Here is a 17,513-nt window from a genome sequence, read left to right as displayed (position 1 = left end):
GTTCAGTTTTGTCGTCATAAGTAAAAAAATGTGCTTCTTCTCATCAGGATGTTTGACAAGAAGTTCGCGATCTTTAAGAGTTTCCGGCAAAACACGACAGTCTCCTTTCTTTGCGATTTGGAAGGAACCTTGATTCCACTGAAGTTCAAGATCTGCTGTATAAATCCTGCTAGTTCCGCAACAACTGGTCACGATAGGCGACATTTTTGTTTTCTCACTTGAATTTGATTCCTGCCTGGGCTAGAGGCTGCTTCGATTTGGTCGGAAAATTTGTCTAGAGCATCGAATTAATTGCTCATCATAAATTCACTATAATATCCAACATGCCGTATCGAGAACCACCCTAACCGAGACGTTTGTTGACTTTTGACTCTGAATTGCATCATATAAAGGACCTTAATGAATCTGATTGGAAAGATTACTGCGTCACCCTACTGCATAATCATTTACAATCTCACTCAAACCACCGACCGACCGATGTAGTCCCCATTTTCTTCCGGGTATAACCAACGGCAACAGCTAAAGAAGGAATGCTCCACGGTATATTATATTATATCCTTGCCAAAAAGCGGAGAAAACTTTCCCCTGAAAGCACTTCGCGTTAAAGTCGAAAAGCGCAATGGCAGTGGGAAATTGGGTGGAGCTTATGCCATACACCCTCGTTAGAGGATTTTTCCCTTATCCTGCCAGCTCGGGTTGGAAAATGGCGTATCCTTGCGCATGCTCGGTGGCGCACTTGACCCCGGAATCGTCTTCACAAGAGGACTTGTGTCCCACTCGGCAAAAGGGGCCACTTTTACTTCATTTGCTGCTGCAGAATATCCCGGTTCGTGTGTCGGTGAGTCCGGTTTGCGGTAGTGAGAGTTAGTGCTTCAGACTATACAACAGTCCAGCAGGCTCCAGGCAGGATACCCCGGATATAGAGGGCCGCATTTTTTCCTGGTCTCTAGCAAACGTCTTTACAGCGGACGAAGTGTGCGAAAAAAACTCGAGGAAGTGCATTAGGTAGTGGAAAAGAGCAGCGTTATTGCTGGTGGTCGGTTGGCCGATTGTTTGGCTGACGTTACTAGAGCTTGGTGACGGTTTTTTTCTACATGAATCTCGCCAAGTGCTACAGCAAGTAGTGGAAACTGGAGAAAACGAGGTGTACACGTTACGTCTTAGTGACATTTTTTTCTCCGCGATTCGCCATATTCGGTGTATAACCGCTCGCGCGAAAGTTGATACGTGCATTGGTGTGTGAAAAAGTGTCCAATACTCTTTCGAGAACACGGTTAGTGGAACTGTAGAAGCTTCGCACTAGAAAAGGATAACGACGAAAAGGTTTCTGTAGAGGAACTACAGCACGGGAGGCAAGGTATACACTTTCACACGATTACGATGTCTTCGAAATTTCGCTATCTACGAGTTACTGGTTGATTTTAAGCGCAAAACATATTTTCCTGGTACAAATAACAAAATTAACAATGTACCTTCAAAAATCGATCACCAATTCAACGTTTTGCCTTTAAACAGAAATTATTTTACTGAGAAATTCGCAGTTCTTTTTATTTTAGGTTTTCTTTAATCTAAAAAGAGCCTCGAAGAGGATCACCTCCCTATCATATTCTGAAGTAGGTACATATTGCTCATTTTTAAGCACATGAAACTACTTGTCAATTAGACATTATGCAAATACAGGTCGGACTCAATTATCCGGAGTATCGATTTTTTTCACTCCGGATAATCAAATCACTAAAAGAAAAATTAAAATCTGCGATAAAAGAACTTAAATATTTTTTTTTTGTTTCATTTATGTAATGCAGTGGCGTAGCCAGAAATGATTTCTAGGATCTTTAGGGGTACTGAGAAGATAAAAAATTTTTTTGACCAGCTACAAAAACCCCTTTTCCGAACCCCTCTTTTCCTACCTACATCCAAAACTGCTAAACCATTTATATTGTATGTTGCAGTACTGAATTATTTAAAATGTATGCATACAAACTGAAAAACAATAATATCAAAAAACATACTCCGGATAATCGAGTCTAAAATTCCGGATAATCGAATCACTGATAATCAAATCCCGGATAATCGAATCGCCGGATAATCGAGTCCAACCTGTATTTGTATGTCTGTTTTTTCAACGTAAACAATTCTTGATAAATCTGAAATAGCTTAAATTTCAGCATAGAAATTATTTTCCGCTTAACTATGGAATTTGTTATGTTAACTTCTGGACCAAAGTTATAACCTGATTATGCAATTTTGAATAGTGAGTATGGAACACTATTGATTCTTAGTAAACCTCTGGGCCACCAATTGTCAACGAATCTTCAGTTAAATTTCTACAAATAGTCTTCATTGAAAAGTTCGGAAAATGAATGTATTTTGAACGGAATTTTGAGATTTTTCAAATGATAAATAATCTCAAATATTGAAAATATTAAAAAATGTGGGCCGTTGTTAGGATTAGCACATCTACATCTCATATACCGTCGTGCGGGGTGACATTGGTCCATTAGGGTGACTTTGGGCCAATATTTTTACAGCAAACTAATGCTAGAATATTGAGAACAATGTGTCAAGCTTCAAGAATACGTTACAAATAGCCAATAGATGATCGTATATTAGTTTTTTGGCGTTCCTGCTAGCCATGAGATTCATCGAAAGAGGCGGTCAAAGTCACCCCCTAGGCCCAATGTCACCCCGCACGGCGGTAACATATTTATATGGTCTTGCTTAAGGAACAGATGACCGAAAAGATCTGATCGAACGGACAAATGGCCGATTTTGAAGGTATGGTGATTTACGACTTTGACACCATTTGACTATTCTCGGTACCGCCATGCGGGGTAACAGAAAGACTAGAGGGTAACTTTGACCGCCCTTTTCGATACATCTATTGGCTGTTATGAACTTCAAAATACTTATCTGTGACCATTTAGTAGCAATTTATGACGTACCATGACCCCACAGTTATGGATCAAATAGTGTGGAGTCCAACCTATAAAATTCAATAAAACAACTTGAAAAACGTAAAATTGTAATTTAAAAGCACGAATTGAATCGTTTCAAATTGGAACTTCGGTTTGTAAACTATTTTGAGTGTAATATTTACATAGGATTGCATAAAAATTAAAAACTGTATCGGTTTCTGAAAACCATATTATGGTTCAATGTTCATATTATGGATCAAATTGCGACATATTACGGATCAGTGCGCAAAATCAAGAGATTTTCAACTCAATGCATCTGTATTGCATGTTTTGTGTTAACAATGCGTCACATATTACTGCAAAAAAAAGCAGAGTTCGAGCTAGAAACAAGGGTAAAATGCCCTTTTTGTGATACTGCATTGTAGTAACTAAGGCATGAACTGTTTTCGCTCCACACCAAGTTTTCCAAACATTTTTGTCGACTTGAAAATGAAATGTACAAACCTTAATGTTTTATGAGTTTTATCCTTAGTGCTATTGTCTGAAAATGTCGAATACAATGCTTAAAATGGCAGAAATCTACATTCTTTGGAAGTGATCCATCACCGTGGTAAACAATCATTTCCTGGCCCATATTATGGATCACTAGTTAGAAGTGCTAATATTCGGTATTTAGATTCAACAATCAAGTAAAATGTTTTCCAAAGATGAATTCATACTAAATCGAAGCGATCGAGCATGTTTTCTGCTATAACATTTGAATTTTACCATCTGTGAGAGCTTATGAATGCTGATGACACTTCTTACAGAAACCGACCAACTAAACATTTGTCAAAAACACCGTTATTCAGCGGTTGAATGTTGTGCTTAACATTACAAATGGTAGAAGACAAATAGTATGACATGGAAAAAAAATATGTTTTACGTCAACGTTTATGTTTTGAGCGAACTATCCGATGTTGAACGCCAAAGTGATCCGTAACTGTGGGTGATCCGTAACTGTGTGGTCATGGTACTCTTGAAGCTTAACACATTCTTTTCATTATTCTTGTTTTAATTTTCTGTAAACATAATGGCTCAAAGTCACCCTTATTGCACATCCTTGGAAATTTAACCAAAATTAAGTAATTGCGCTCAACTACGGAATTGCGTTGAAACAACCCAAAATTGAGTTGAATATCGTCTCCGCGTAGTGAAATTCTATCTCATTTACTATCCCAGAGAAATCACGGTCCCTTTATGATTGTCAACATCATATTGGTATTCGCGGCTACAAAGCTGCTGATGTTTTTATAATAGATACGGACACGTCTTCAGCGATTTAGCTGCACAGACTGTAACTTAATACTAGACATTGGACAAGCAAGCTCCAGTGGCACATCCGTGAAAGATTCCTGACGAAAAGTTTCAACGGCTGCAGCGGGAATCGAACCCACATCCCATGACACGATGCGCTTAAATGCCTGTCGACATTAAACGCACGGCCATGAGGCCGTTTTCTTCGGTTTTCAGTAAGAAAAACAAGGATACACATATTTTTTACTTGTTTTTAATTATGAATCGTGGTTTACGGCTGACCAGCCGAGTAGAAGTTTAACAACTACCGAAAAGCTGAACATTACATATAGTTTGCAATTGGATTAAATGGACAAATTGATGTGAAGTTTTGTGAAAAAGTTACACGTCTTTTCAGTGAGAATCGAACTCACGACTCCCTGATCTCTAGTTAGGGGGCGTTACCCCTTCGCCATTAGAGGACTCATGAACGCAGAAGTTAACCTGAATTCGATTTCAGCTCAATAATCACGTGATTCTTTTTCGCAAAGTGCACCTCTTTCGGAAGAATTAGATGCCCATCCAAACACAACGCTTTCTATATATATATCCAATGCCTAGCCCGAGAGCGCATTATTTTTTTTTTCGGTATTGAAATAGCACACTACACTAGCCAGCAACTACATATTTTTTGCTTTATTTATTGCACATTTTGACAGTTCTACAAGAGGTATTCCGTACATGCAAAAAAATTGTACGGTAAAAACTACCATTTTAGGGGGTTAACTTAAGCGCTTGCACCGACAATTTTCAGCAGACCAGAAATGCGCTTGATTTTACCATGTCTGTAGTCGAAATCAGATTGACGAAAATAAATTCTGTCAAATCTACCAGTAAGGTGGTGGGAAATAAAGACAATTTACACCGTCTTCAGCACATAGGCTGCACAGACTGAACGATCACTAACATTAGGCAACGGACAACACGAAACACCCAGTAGCCCAATGATGGATTTTTCGTTTGACGAAAAGTTTCCATCGACTGGAGCGGGAATCGAACCCACACTTCGTGGCACAATACGCCTAAACGACTGACGCCGCTAACCGCAAGACCATGAAGCCCACAATACCATAAACATAGTAAATTGTTCTGAAATTCCATGGTAGTTTCAAGAATAGGCGTAGTCAGCTAAAATAGTAATTTTTACCACAGTATTTTTTCCCGTGTAAGTGCGAGTGTTTTTTTTTTTTGTTTGCGTAGACCCGAATTGGTTATATGGTAAGTTCGGTCAATCGTTAGAACTTGAATTTTACTCGGAATCCATGCAAGATACCCTACTTCGGAAGTAGGGCGCATTCGAGCGCATCCAGATGGGAATCGAATGCACCACTTCCGAAGTTAGATTGCTCCCACAGGTTCTGAACAAAATCCAACTTCGGCGAGGAACCATTTCTAACTTTTTACCGCACCGACAATATGTCCGATACTGATGAAGCGTGGCTAAAATAATATGGCTTTTTTTTTAGAAAATCTGACAGTTTTGGTTTGTGCACGTGAACTAGTCAAATTGCATTAAAATGGATTGAGGTATGATAAGGTGCGTTACGACGGAATTGATGTTAGTGTGTTATTGCTCAGAATTACATGATTTCTAGGAGTATACAAGTAAATGGGTAAATAACAGTTTATAGAAGGACAAATTCTCTTCAATTTGTTTTTTTTGTGAGCAACGAAGAAATTGTCATTTGATGCCCCCTTAAAAATAAAAAGCAGCGATTCCTTTACCTGTCAAATGACAGGAGCTGGTTCTAATATCCCGTAGGGGAAAATATAACAATTTCGTAGAGGCCACACGGACACCCTCAGCCGTTTTATACATAAGTGTCACACTTTCGAAGTGTGCGGTTCGATGTGGTGTGAACAGCGCAATAAAGAACCCGAAAAAACTACACCCGACTATAATAAATTCATATCACTCAACATATATGGAACTTTAAATGTTTCTCAATATCTTCCGCATTGAAATATGTTGTGTATCTGCGATGAAAACAGTTTTCATTTCAAGTTCAAATTCCAGCTAGCACGGGTTCAGATTTTTGAACTGCTCAATGAGCAAGCCTACTTGATCCCTCGTTCAAAAGTTTGAACTGGAACGCAAACTTGACGCGTTCAAATGCAACTCTGGTTTCCTGAATATGTAGGGGAACTGGGGGTAAAATGAACACCCTAAGCAATTTTCATGTTTCCTTGCTTATGAAGCTGTCAAATTCTTTTTCAATAGCTCAGAATTGAAGAAGGATGTTTATGCAATGTAGTAAGTTGAAATATTGTGATGGAAATAGAATTTTATCATCATTATTATAATTTTGAAAATGTCTTTCAACAGAGCCAATGTTCCAAACATGTGGGTAAAATGAACATGCAACGGGGGTAATATGAACATATACTTGGGGGTAAAATGAACATACAATGGGGGTAATATGAACACATACTGGGGGTAAAATGAACATGCAGTGGGGGTAAAATGAACACCATTTAAATTGAACGGGTTGCGGCACGATTCTCGACATCTGGTACATGAACAATTCATATCTCAAAGACATTCCGGAATCGATGGAACGTTTATCTGCGACCATTTGGATGGCTATCGATGTCTGTCTTTGTATTTTCTCCGGAAAACTCTCGGCATCTGAAATAAAATCCGGGAGTATTCACCCTGCAATGGTGTTCATATTACCCCCATCTCGTGTGGTTCATTTTACCCCCAAAGAATCAACATAATCAAATCATTTGTTCTAAGATTTAGGAAGATAAACATTCTTTCAATTTCCGTTTACTTATCATAAATACTTTAAAGATATGATGTGCTACGCAGTTCAATAGATTTTTGATGATTTTAGTCATAAAAACCTTAAATTCCACGAGGTATAATTTACATCATATGAGAAAACGGAGAAGCGTACTTTGTTTTTGTTTATTTTTCCAGCTTTTGACAGTTCTAGATTGCGCTAGAGTTGTCGAAATAGTTTCTTAGCCTGAGGATTAAGGATGGTGCTACGTTTTGCATAGATTTATAGCATAATTACCGTAAAACACAAACCTGTTCATTTTACCCACAGTTTGGGGAATGATCGCGAGACAATTTTCCTATAAACGTTCAGGTGTCTATACTGCCCCATGGGGGTGTCCACTTTGCTTCGCTAGCTTGATGGTGACTACCAAATATAAGATTTTTTTAACCTCTTTTTGGAAATAAAATAGTTTTTTCAAAATTTTGCGGTAATGTTAATGCTTAAGAACTCTAAAAAAACATACTGCACATGAAAAACAGTGTAATATTTATGTCTTTACAGTCAAAATAGGCAAATTCCTTAAGTTCTGCTAGAAATTATTAGCTTAGCTTAGCTTAGCTTAGACTGACTACACATATCAATGGTTGCTATTCCGTGATTGACCGAAGTCAGTGAAAATGCACAAAGAATCAACTAGAAGTTCGGCTGGGATTGGCCATAAACTTCTTCAATGTGCATAATTCAGTGCCTCTATTTATACAGGGTCAATAACGGCGCCGGCCACGTCCTTGCAGTCAGATGGGATTGGGGGAAGGAATGTTAGTGTGTAACCTTTGCTGTTTGGAGACCGTGTTTGCCTCTGCATCTCCACAAAGGTTACTGGGAGGGATGTTTGTTAATGGGAAGGATCGTTGGGTCACAGGATTCACTTTGATAAGCGATTAGACCATAATAAATAATGATTTGTGAGATATATACATGCTTATTTGTAAATATAATATTTTCAACTGATATGAACAATTTCTATGTAGTGGAAAATTATGCCGACACTTGATGTGACGAACCATTCAAAGTTTGTTGAACAAATACCTAAATGTAACATTCCTACAGCTGTCAGGACGAAAGCATGTGTTATTATATTTTACTTATTTGAAAAGAAACAAAAAACTCGATTGGTTGGAACATCATAGAACACTCTTATTCTTATGCCGACACTTACAGTGGCGAACCATCCAAAGTTTGTTGAATAAAGTGAACCTTTCGCAAGTCTACACTTGTAGTGTCGAACCATTCAAAGTTTTTTTTTTAATTACAAAAATAAAGGTAAAAAGGGGTGTTCTGTTCTGAAACGAGCTCACCAATTGATCCTTTATCTTTCACTGTGCAGCCACAATCCACTCTCAGCCTCACTCGTTTGCTCGGCTATATAAAAGCACTCAGAAAAAAAATAGGCGCGCGACCCGAAAAGGAAAAAAAACTTGGCTTTCTTGATGCACTGCCCAGCAGCAAGCGTCAAGGTCAAAGGATCAAAAAGAACTAACCGATCACGCCACTTTTTCACTTACTAGACCGACGCGCGACATGTTTGATCCTGCCCTCGTCGCTGGCCCCAGTAGGAGCAAGCGTCAAGGTCGAAAGATCAGCCAGAAGACAGAACTCTCAAAAGTTCTGCTAGAAATTATTGTATAAAAAGTTAACGTGAGAAACCCGATTTTTAGGGATCATCCTACATTATTTGTTTATTACAGTGGTTTTCAACCTTTCATTGTTCTAAACAACTGTTTTCTAAACTTTTTTGACATTCGCCCCCTTGAATAGGTACACTACAATAGATCAAATATTGGTCGCAGTGGTTTATGTTCCGAACAGAAAAAATACTGTGCTGAGATTCTTACTTACATCTTATCATAAGCGTATCAAAAATTGATAAAACTATCAAGTTTTCTAATGGAGTACTATACTGCCCATAACTGCATAACAGTCACATTCGACATTTTTGACAATTTCGAGTTAATACCGGGGAGAGTCATCAAATAACAAATACTTTCGATCCACTTACTAAAATCTGTGAGATTGTTCTAGAAAATTCGAAAAAAATACCAAGTTGTTTTTTCACATTCGCAATTGTAACCGCATAACAGTCACATTGAGATTATACATGAGCCTCATAATGCCAGAGTGTCGTATTTCTCATGTATACTTAAATGAGCTAGTGTGCCATGCGATATTTCATATCGCAGCTCACAGATTATGTAAGACACGAGATGCAGATACGTACAAAATCTATCTTAGTGAACGAGTCTCATGAGATGTCTCGTGGGGCTCATCACATGCGCTTACTGAGAGTACTTTTATGCAGTTATGTTTGCCTAGTACCATAACCCCATGGAAGTATACGGCTTCGTTCTATGCGTGTGTTTCTTCGATGGCCAGCACAAGTTTTTCAATTCAAATGCTAGAATCTTAACCACTCTGAACCGCATCAGTCCTTCCAAACCGCCTACGGGCAGTTTAATCCCTTTTCCTTGCTTCTGAAACCATCGCCTGCGAGTCTCAAATGTACGTCACGTTGAGATTGTCTCATGAGACGACGCATGAGCCAGTGCAGATGTGATCGTTTGAGCTAGTACACCCGATTCTGTTTTTGCACGGATTTTTTTTACACGGCCGTGCAAAAAAAGTTTCCATACATTTTTTTTCGCCAAAACCTGATTTTTGCATGAAACGTCGAGAAATGGTGTTACTTTTTTTGCACGGTTTTTGAAATTTTGAACTGAAAACTTTTTTTGCACGGTACGCATCCCCCGTGCAAAAACAGAATCGGGTGTACATTGATACATGAGATCTAAAAAAATGTGTCTCACCATAGCACGTGCTCAAGCGCGCCATTATTTTAGTGCGCTCATGGCAAGCTGATCTCAAGCTCTTGATATCAAGCGCGTATACATGATGTCTGCATAATGCAGTGGCAACGAAATCTCTATCAGATTTTTTTTCTGACTATTCACCCAATAAGCGATATGAGTTGTACAAAATTTCAGCCTCAAATAAGCACTTTTGAATTTTAGTGATTTTTTGAAATATCAGTTCCCTCCCATACTGCAATAAAATGCAAACTTGGTATCCCATTTACTCAATGCCTACTTTTGTCGAATATATTATATATTAATCGAGTATATTTGTGATGAAAATGTTAATCATTTTTTATTTTGGAGCATATATGATCGGTGTTCAGACAGACTAGACAAGAATATATTTTGGTCCAAGCAAAGATAAGTCAAACACCTTATCAGTTCTGATCTCTTTGAAATAATGTAAGTATCGTCTCATAATGAAGGATTAGAGTACGTTTTCCTAAAATCACTGTATGTCCTAAGTGATTTCAGGAAAACGTACTCTAAGCCTTCATTATAAGATGATACTTTCATCAAAGATTCATGAAATAACTATCATATCAATTAACGTTTCAATGTCAGCAAAACTATTGTTTTTATTTATATTCTATCACCAGCAAAACTTAACGATATATCTCTTTATATTACGATATTCGAAAAATATTAAAATAATTCACTGATTTGTTATTTATAATTTTCAATGTTCAATTGTCTTGCGTGCATTACTGGCTTCTGTATCAGTTTTCACTAAAACTGTGACTATCGATACACTATTGATCCTCTTCCTGCTTTTCAAATCTTGTTGAGATTCGTTAATGTTTCATTTTTATCACCTGTTATATCTGAAATTATCAAAATAATTTTTCCATAAGTTTTGGACAAGTGACCCTCCTGAAAACGCTTTTCATCCATTCGAAAACTCAAAAACATGAAAATATATCCATTCCAAAACATATATGTATGAAATTCAGAAAATTTTACCACTTCTATTTCATTGCAACATAACGTAAAAAAGCGATTTTTTTTTTATGTAATTCCGATTTTTCCTTCATTTTTTCACAAATTTCAAAATGAGTAGTGTCGATAAAGTTGTGCGTGAAATACTGAATACCATCGAAAAAAAATTCCTACGAGAAATCAATACATTTTTTTTTAAGATTTTGAAATACTTGTTTTTGTTTTGCATATATTTTTTACATAGAAAAAAAATGTCTATGACAACAAAATACTCAGAAATACTACATCATCTTTAAGGAAACACTCAGTTTCTGATCGTGTGAAAGAATTCATATAAGATACAAAAAACTGAATGCATTACACAAACATTTTGTTTTGAAAATCGTCATGTTTTGTCTAACATGATTTGAAAACGGCATGCTTAGAGATGCAGAAGATGTGAAAAGATAGATGTGGAATTAATAATTCTCCAAGGAGTATAATCTTCCATCAAAATAAATGTATGCTACTAATAAGCGGTTTCTTCACCACCGCTTAAGCCCTAAACCTAGTTTAACTATATGGGTAAACGTGGTTTACGGCTTAAGCGAAGGTGATGAAATCGGCCCTAAGACTTATAACGTTGTATTCAATTACTTTCATACCAGCACTTTCGCCCCCTTTCGAGCTTTTTCGCCCCTCAAATTCAGTTCCACATCGGGGTCTTCCAAAGCCGAGTGGTTGGTTAGAGTCCGCGACTACAAAGCAAAAGCATGGCTGGGTGCCCGGTCGGTCCAGGATCTTTTTGTAATGGAAATTTTCTTGACTTATCGGGGCATAGAGTAAAATCGTACATGCCACTCGATATACGAATGCGAAAATGGCAAGTTTGGCAAAAAAAAGCTCTCAGTTAATAACTGTGGAAGTGCTCATAAGAACAATAAGCTGAGAAGCAGGCTCTGTCTCAGTGAAGACGTAGTGCCAAGAAGAAGAAGATTTATCAGTATTTTGTAGCTTTTTAATTGAGTTATGTGGTGTATGTAAGGTACTAACAATTCACATGTCCGAGAAACGTATTCTATAAAATCCTAGTAGGTACAAGCAATCTAAACCAGTGAAAAGGAAAGCTGTCACAGGATTTTTTCGCAGCTTTGGTGACTACTGTTTGGTTGATATTCCAACGCTCCTCGTCGCAACCCTTCGATAGCAGCCAGCCAGAATAACAGCGAAAAAAAAAATCGCTGCTCCAATTCCACAGTGGTGGGGGATTTCAGGGGCGTCGTAACGAGCGAGAAAAAGAATAAGTCTCAATCCCGTGGCCGTGGGTGTGTAAGATAGAGAGAGCCTGCCGCCAGGACAACCGTCTAGGGAGAAATAAAGTGTCCACCACCAGGCATGCACCCTCTGTCAACCAGGACCGGGCAGGATAACCAGGCACAACGCGTCGTATAAATTAAATCAGCGCTGGGGAAAAATTGTGTATTGAACTTTTATCGCTCGATAAGCGCAGGACCCGCTCCTGTCGGTTTCGGATCATCGGGAAATCGTTTGAGCTTCAGTTAGCTTTGGCGACAGTTGGGACATTTTTAGATACGCTTGTGAAAAGTGCGAAAAGCCTGTATATAATAGTCATTCTGCGTGTCGAAATCGGTGTTTCGAGACTAGCATTTGTTTGAAGAAAGTTTTCACATATTCGGACCCGTGATGCTAAGTAAGTTTCGCAATAGTGATCGCAACGTTTGCATAAGTGCCTAAATTAAAATGACGACGATAGTTGCTTTCCCTCGCTTACTGGATAAAGTTTTAGGAGAACCCTACCCCTGGATATAAGAGTAGAAATAGAGAAAGCAGTGCGGATTGATGCGATGATCAGGACCGGAGCGTAATGGAGTTTATACAGTATTTGGGTGAAAGTAAGATGGTTTACTTGTTCTTCTGCGACCGGCAGCAAGTGATGAATTGTAGTTGTAGTTTGTTTTCACAATAATATTGATGGTAACATCAAATCAAACGGTTTTTATGGTGATGCGGTACACTGAAAATTAGCTGCTGGTGTATTCTACGATTGCACTTGTTTGCCAAGTTTGCCACATAAACATTTTATAAACTGACCAAGTGACCAATACCTTAGTAGCACCGAATTATAGATAGATAGAAGATAGAAATGTGATTAAAAAGTTTAATTAAACAAATGTGATGTTATGCAAAAATAAGGGTATAGAAAATCTTTTTGATACGTTTTTGGATAATTTTTAATTATAAAAAGTTGAATATTGAATAGATTGAAATAGGCTCTGTGTTTTAATTACACGTCTGATTAGCATGAAAATTTAGTTGACAACAGAGAATCATTCGAAACCATCATGCTCTAGATGTGCGATGTCAATTATTAACCAAAGTTCATTCATCTGCCTAATCAATCAATGACTAAATCAAACATGGATAAAAGTATTTTCTTTGAAGGAAACTGACCTGATGTAGTGGTTAGAATACATGTTTCTCGTGCCGTGGACTGACAACGAGTCCCATACCCGAAACAATCACTTGATCTCAATATTATAGTAGTACTTTGAATATTGTAGGCACTAATTTCAAAATGGTTTTATCAGCGGCAGTCGTCCAGATTTAAAATTCTAATGAAGAACAGTTATCCCATTATTGTGGTTAATTCTTCTTCTTCTTCTTGGCATTAACGTCCTCACTGGAACAAAGCATGCTTCTCAGCTTAGTGTTCCTATGAGCACTTCCACAGTTATTAACTGAGAGCTTTCTTTGCCTGAGTTGCCATTTTTGCATGTGGCAGGTACGATGATACTCTATGCCCAGAGAAGTCAAGAAAATTTCCATTACGAAAAGATCCTGGACCGACCGGTAATCGAATCCAGACACCTTCAGCATGGCTTTGCTTTGTAGCCGCGGACTCTTACCACTCGGATAAGGAAGTGTGGTTGATTAATAGTGTGAAAAGATTTAAATGCTACTAATTAAATCTCCAGAAATGAGTTAAGTTTTGTTTTATTAAACTATGTCAATGAAGGGAAATTGTCATTTTTAAGTTTACTAGAAGTTTGACAATGTTCGGTAGGCCAGTCCGTGGAGCTAATCATTTCCCTTTAACTCATTTGCAAAATAAAACAGCTAAATGTTTTTATTGTTTTCTATTTGTTATATATTACGGAGAAACATGTTTTTCCAGTTTCGATATTTTCTTAGGTGAAATTTTGAAATTTCATTTTTTTTAAACAGCAACATGTCTTCCATTCCTTATCGTTTTGGTAAGCCTACATGTTCTTCAATTTTACTAGAGCGATGCGTTAACATGTTCCATTGAGTGTTTAACAAATAGATAACAATAATTAAATGCCAAAATCATTATATAGTCAAGTTTTCTATACGCTGCTACTTATTTTCCTCATCAACAAGCTCTTGTTGTACCGAAAGAAGGGTGCCTCAGAGGATTTTTTGCAGTTACGGTCGAAAATGATCAGTCGCCGCGATTCACTGGGCATGAAGACCAATCCGACAAAAATCTTATGGCATTAGGATGGAAACCCTGGTAACATGGCAAACCTATCAATGTGTTATAGAATAAATTCATAAACGTTACATGCATATCGTTGTCCTTATAAGATGTGTATATGTATATATTTTGCGCATTTGAAATACAAGCAATAAACGAGCTCACCAATTAGTAATCCATCCTCGAAAGGGCAGTTACAGATCACTTTCAATGTCGTCATAAGTTAAATAATATCATGAAACTAATGAAACGTGGAAACCTATTTATTGTTCCACAAGGATCCAGATTAAATCTTCTAAAAATCTGTCAAAAAACATTTTCAAAAATGTTTTAGTTGAAACGCAAAGTCAAACTTTCATCTACAATGTCAGATAGTTAGGAACACACACGGAAATTTCAAAATAAAATTTTCTTTCTTCGTGTTTTCATCCTAAAAAGAAGCACATTTAAAAAAAACATAATTTTTAGCTTTTTAGTTTTCAGCAAGTTTAGTTTTCAGCATAAGTTTCTTTGGTCGGTATTTCATGCTTACTAAGATTCAACTTTTTTGAACGCTATTTTTTCATCTGTCGCACACTGGGGCAGAAACAACCTGTAGTACTTTGGAATGAAGAGATAGACGTTTGGTGTCTTCAACGAAAATGATCCTTTCAATGAGGCCGTTGTTTTGAGACAAAGTCATATTTTTAGTGTTATTCGCATAAATGACTGATATGCCATTTCGGTCAAATGGTAGTTTAGGTGTATGGTTTCTTCGGCAAAGTTGATCATTATTTTATGCTGAAAATAATTGCTGAAGACGTCAAATGTCGAAGGCCTACTGTTTCTGAAATATAGACATTTATTTAAAAATATGTGCCTAAAACCGAAATATTTGAGTTTTGCTTGCAACTTTTCAATCTAAATACCATATATCGCCTATGACTATGTCGTTATTTAACATAAAGCAGATCTGATGAAAATTTGATGGTAAAAATAAAATTCTGTTGGATTTTTTAAGTAAAATTTTCAAAAACAGGGATATTGCGTATAGGTCATTCTTGCGATCGGGCAAGTTCGGGCAGGTGTTTTCATCGCCATCCACTTACGAAAGGTCAGAGCATTCATGTCTAATTTTTCCACGGATATGATATTTAATATATTTTTTCTATGTGATCTGAAAGTATGCTAAGCTTATGAAAAGTTTCAAAATTATTTTACATGACAATGTAATAGTTTTACAATATAAACAAAAGTTCAACATAATCAATCATAAGTTTAACATGCTTGCGGTTTACTGGTACCCAAAAGCACTTAACTATTTGCTTTTTACATTGCTTGTATATTTGCTATTCGCAAAAACGCCCTAAGCGCCAGACTTATTATATCAAACCATTTCGGTCGAAAGGAAATGTAGGTATATGATTGAAGGGGCCCAGATAGCCGTAGCGGTAAACGCGCAGCTATTCAGCAAGACCAAGCTGAGGGTCGTGGATTCGAATCCCACCGGTCGAGGATCTTTTCGGGTTGGAAATGTTCTCGACTTCCCAGGGCATAAAGTATCATCGTACCTGCCACACGATATACACATGCAAAAATGGTCATTGGCATAGCTGAGAAGCAGGCTCTGTCCCAGTGGGGACGTAACGCCAGAAAGAAGAAGAAGTATATGATTCCTTCGGCAAAGTCGATCGTTATCTAAAGCTAAAAAACAATTGCTGAAGATGTCAAATTTCCAAAGTCTATTTTTTAAAAAAACTGATAAACTATTGATAAATTGTGCTAAAATCCGTTATATACATAAGTTTTGTGTTTTTTCAGTTTAAATACCATTTATCGCTTATGATTATGTCATTCATTGACATCAAGTTTCATTAGATTTTCTTACATTTTTTTTGTTTTTACAATCTCTGACTAATACCAATGAATGATATGATCCTAGGCAATAAATGGTATTTAAACTGAAAAAATACAATACTTATGCATATAACGGTTTTTTAACACAATTTATCAAAATTTTGTCAGTTTTATAAAAAAAATAGCAGGCTTTGGATATTTGACATCTTCAGCAATTGTTTTCAGCTTAAAATAACGATTGTCTTTGCCGAAGGAACCATGTACGTACATTTCCATTCGACCGAAATGATTTGAAATAATGAGTCTGGCGCTTAGGGCGTTTTTGCGAATAGCAAATATACAAGCAATGTAAAAAGCAAATAGTTAAGTGCTTTTGGGTACCAGTAAGCCGCAAGCATACTCATGATTATGTTCAACTTTTGTTCATATTGTAAAACTATTACATTGTCATGTAAAATAATTTTGAACCTTTTTAAAAGCTTAGCATTCTTTCAGATCACATAGAAAAAATATATTAAATATCATATCCATGGAAAAATTAGACGTGAATGCTCTGACCTTTCGTAAGTGGATGATGATGAAAACACCTGCCCGAACTTGCCCGATCGCAAGAATGGCCTATACGCAATATCCCTGTTTTTTGAAAATTTTACTTAAAAAATCCAACATGTCGTTGACCATATCAAATACACAACTATTATTGTAGGTTCGTCGAATAATGTTCGGCTGAATGAATATGGACATTCAATGTCACGAATGAACCGTAGCGGTGTTATGTGTCACTAATAAAGAAGAAAAAGTCAGGCTCCTCGCGGAGACATCTCTCAAACGCTTTTTCAAGTCTATGGAATCGATTAGAGAATAAAGCTCTTGCCTAAGTTTGCCCAAATAATTTAACCGCAATTTAACCGCAACCCTAAAAAATGTTCCACAACACTTGTCATGATTTTTAAAATATTGAGAATGCGTAATTGTTGCCAAAGTATTTTCAGCTTATTTAAAGGTTATAACTTTTTTAGAGATATTTTGACAACTTGGCAAAGTCGTTAATTTGTCATTGATTTTTCATAAGAGCTTACATGCAATGATCAATTTTAAGGGGTTGGTGGTCTCATTACTACCACTTCTGCTTCATAAGTAGAAGTGATGGGTTCAACTCCAGGCCCGCCCCGTTCCTCGTGCTTTGTAGTTGTATCTATCATAGTAGACTTCCCTTCTCAATGCATCACACTTTCAAACTATTCGTTAATACCAATCGCTAGAACCAGAAACGGGCAAGAAACCGTTTTCCAACGCTTCCATTCTTACATCATTATAGCACGCCTTTCCTTACGCCTTATAC

The 17,513-nt window shown here is 37.2% G+C and overlaps 1 protein-coding gene across 9 annotated transcripts in view; it reads left to right on the top strand.

Annotated features, from left to right (window-relative positions):
- Positions 1-17,513, top strand: part of LOC5576477 (armadillo segment polarity protein) — a 91,458-nt gene that overhangs the window by 20,743 nt on the left and 53,202 nt on the right. Inside the window, exon 1 of one of the 9 annotated variants that reach the window (XM_021844845.1) lies at positions 806-1,357. The exons of 6 other annotated variants lie outside the window; for them this stretch is intronic. Coding sequence is in view for 2 of the 3 variants with exons in the window: in XM_021844837.1 (XP_021700529.1) it covers positions 12,701-12,728 (28 nt within the window). In the remaining variant the exon portion in view is untranslated. Of the gene's footprint in view, positions 1-805; positions 1,358-12,301; positions 12,527-12,548; positions 12,729-17,513 lie in introns of those variants that run through there. 2 more of the 9 variants (XM_021844840.1, XM_021844837.1) reach the window with 2 other exon arrangements.

Source organism: Aedes aegypti, chromosome 1 (assembly GCF_002204515.2).
Source record: "Aedes aegypti strain LVP_AGWG chromosome 1, AaegL5.0 Primary Assembly, whole genome shotgun sequence".
Classification (NCBI taxonomy): domain Eukaryota; kingdom Metazoa; phylum Arthropoda; class Insecta; order Diptera; family Culicidae; genus Aedes; species Aedes aegypti.
Note: the sequence above shows the minus strand (reverse complement) of the source record. Positions and strands in the feature narration are given on the sequence as shown.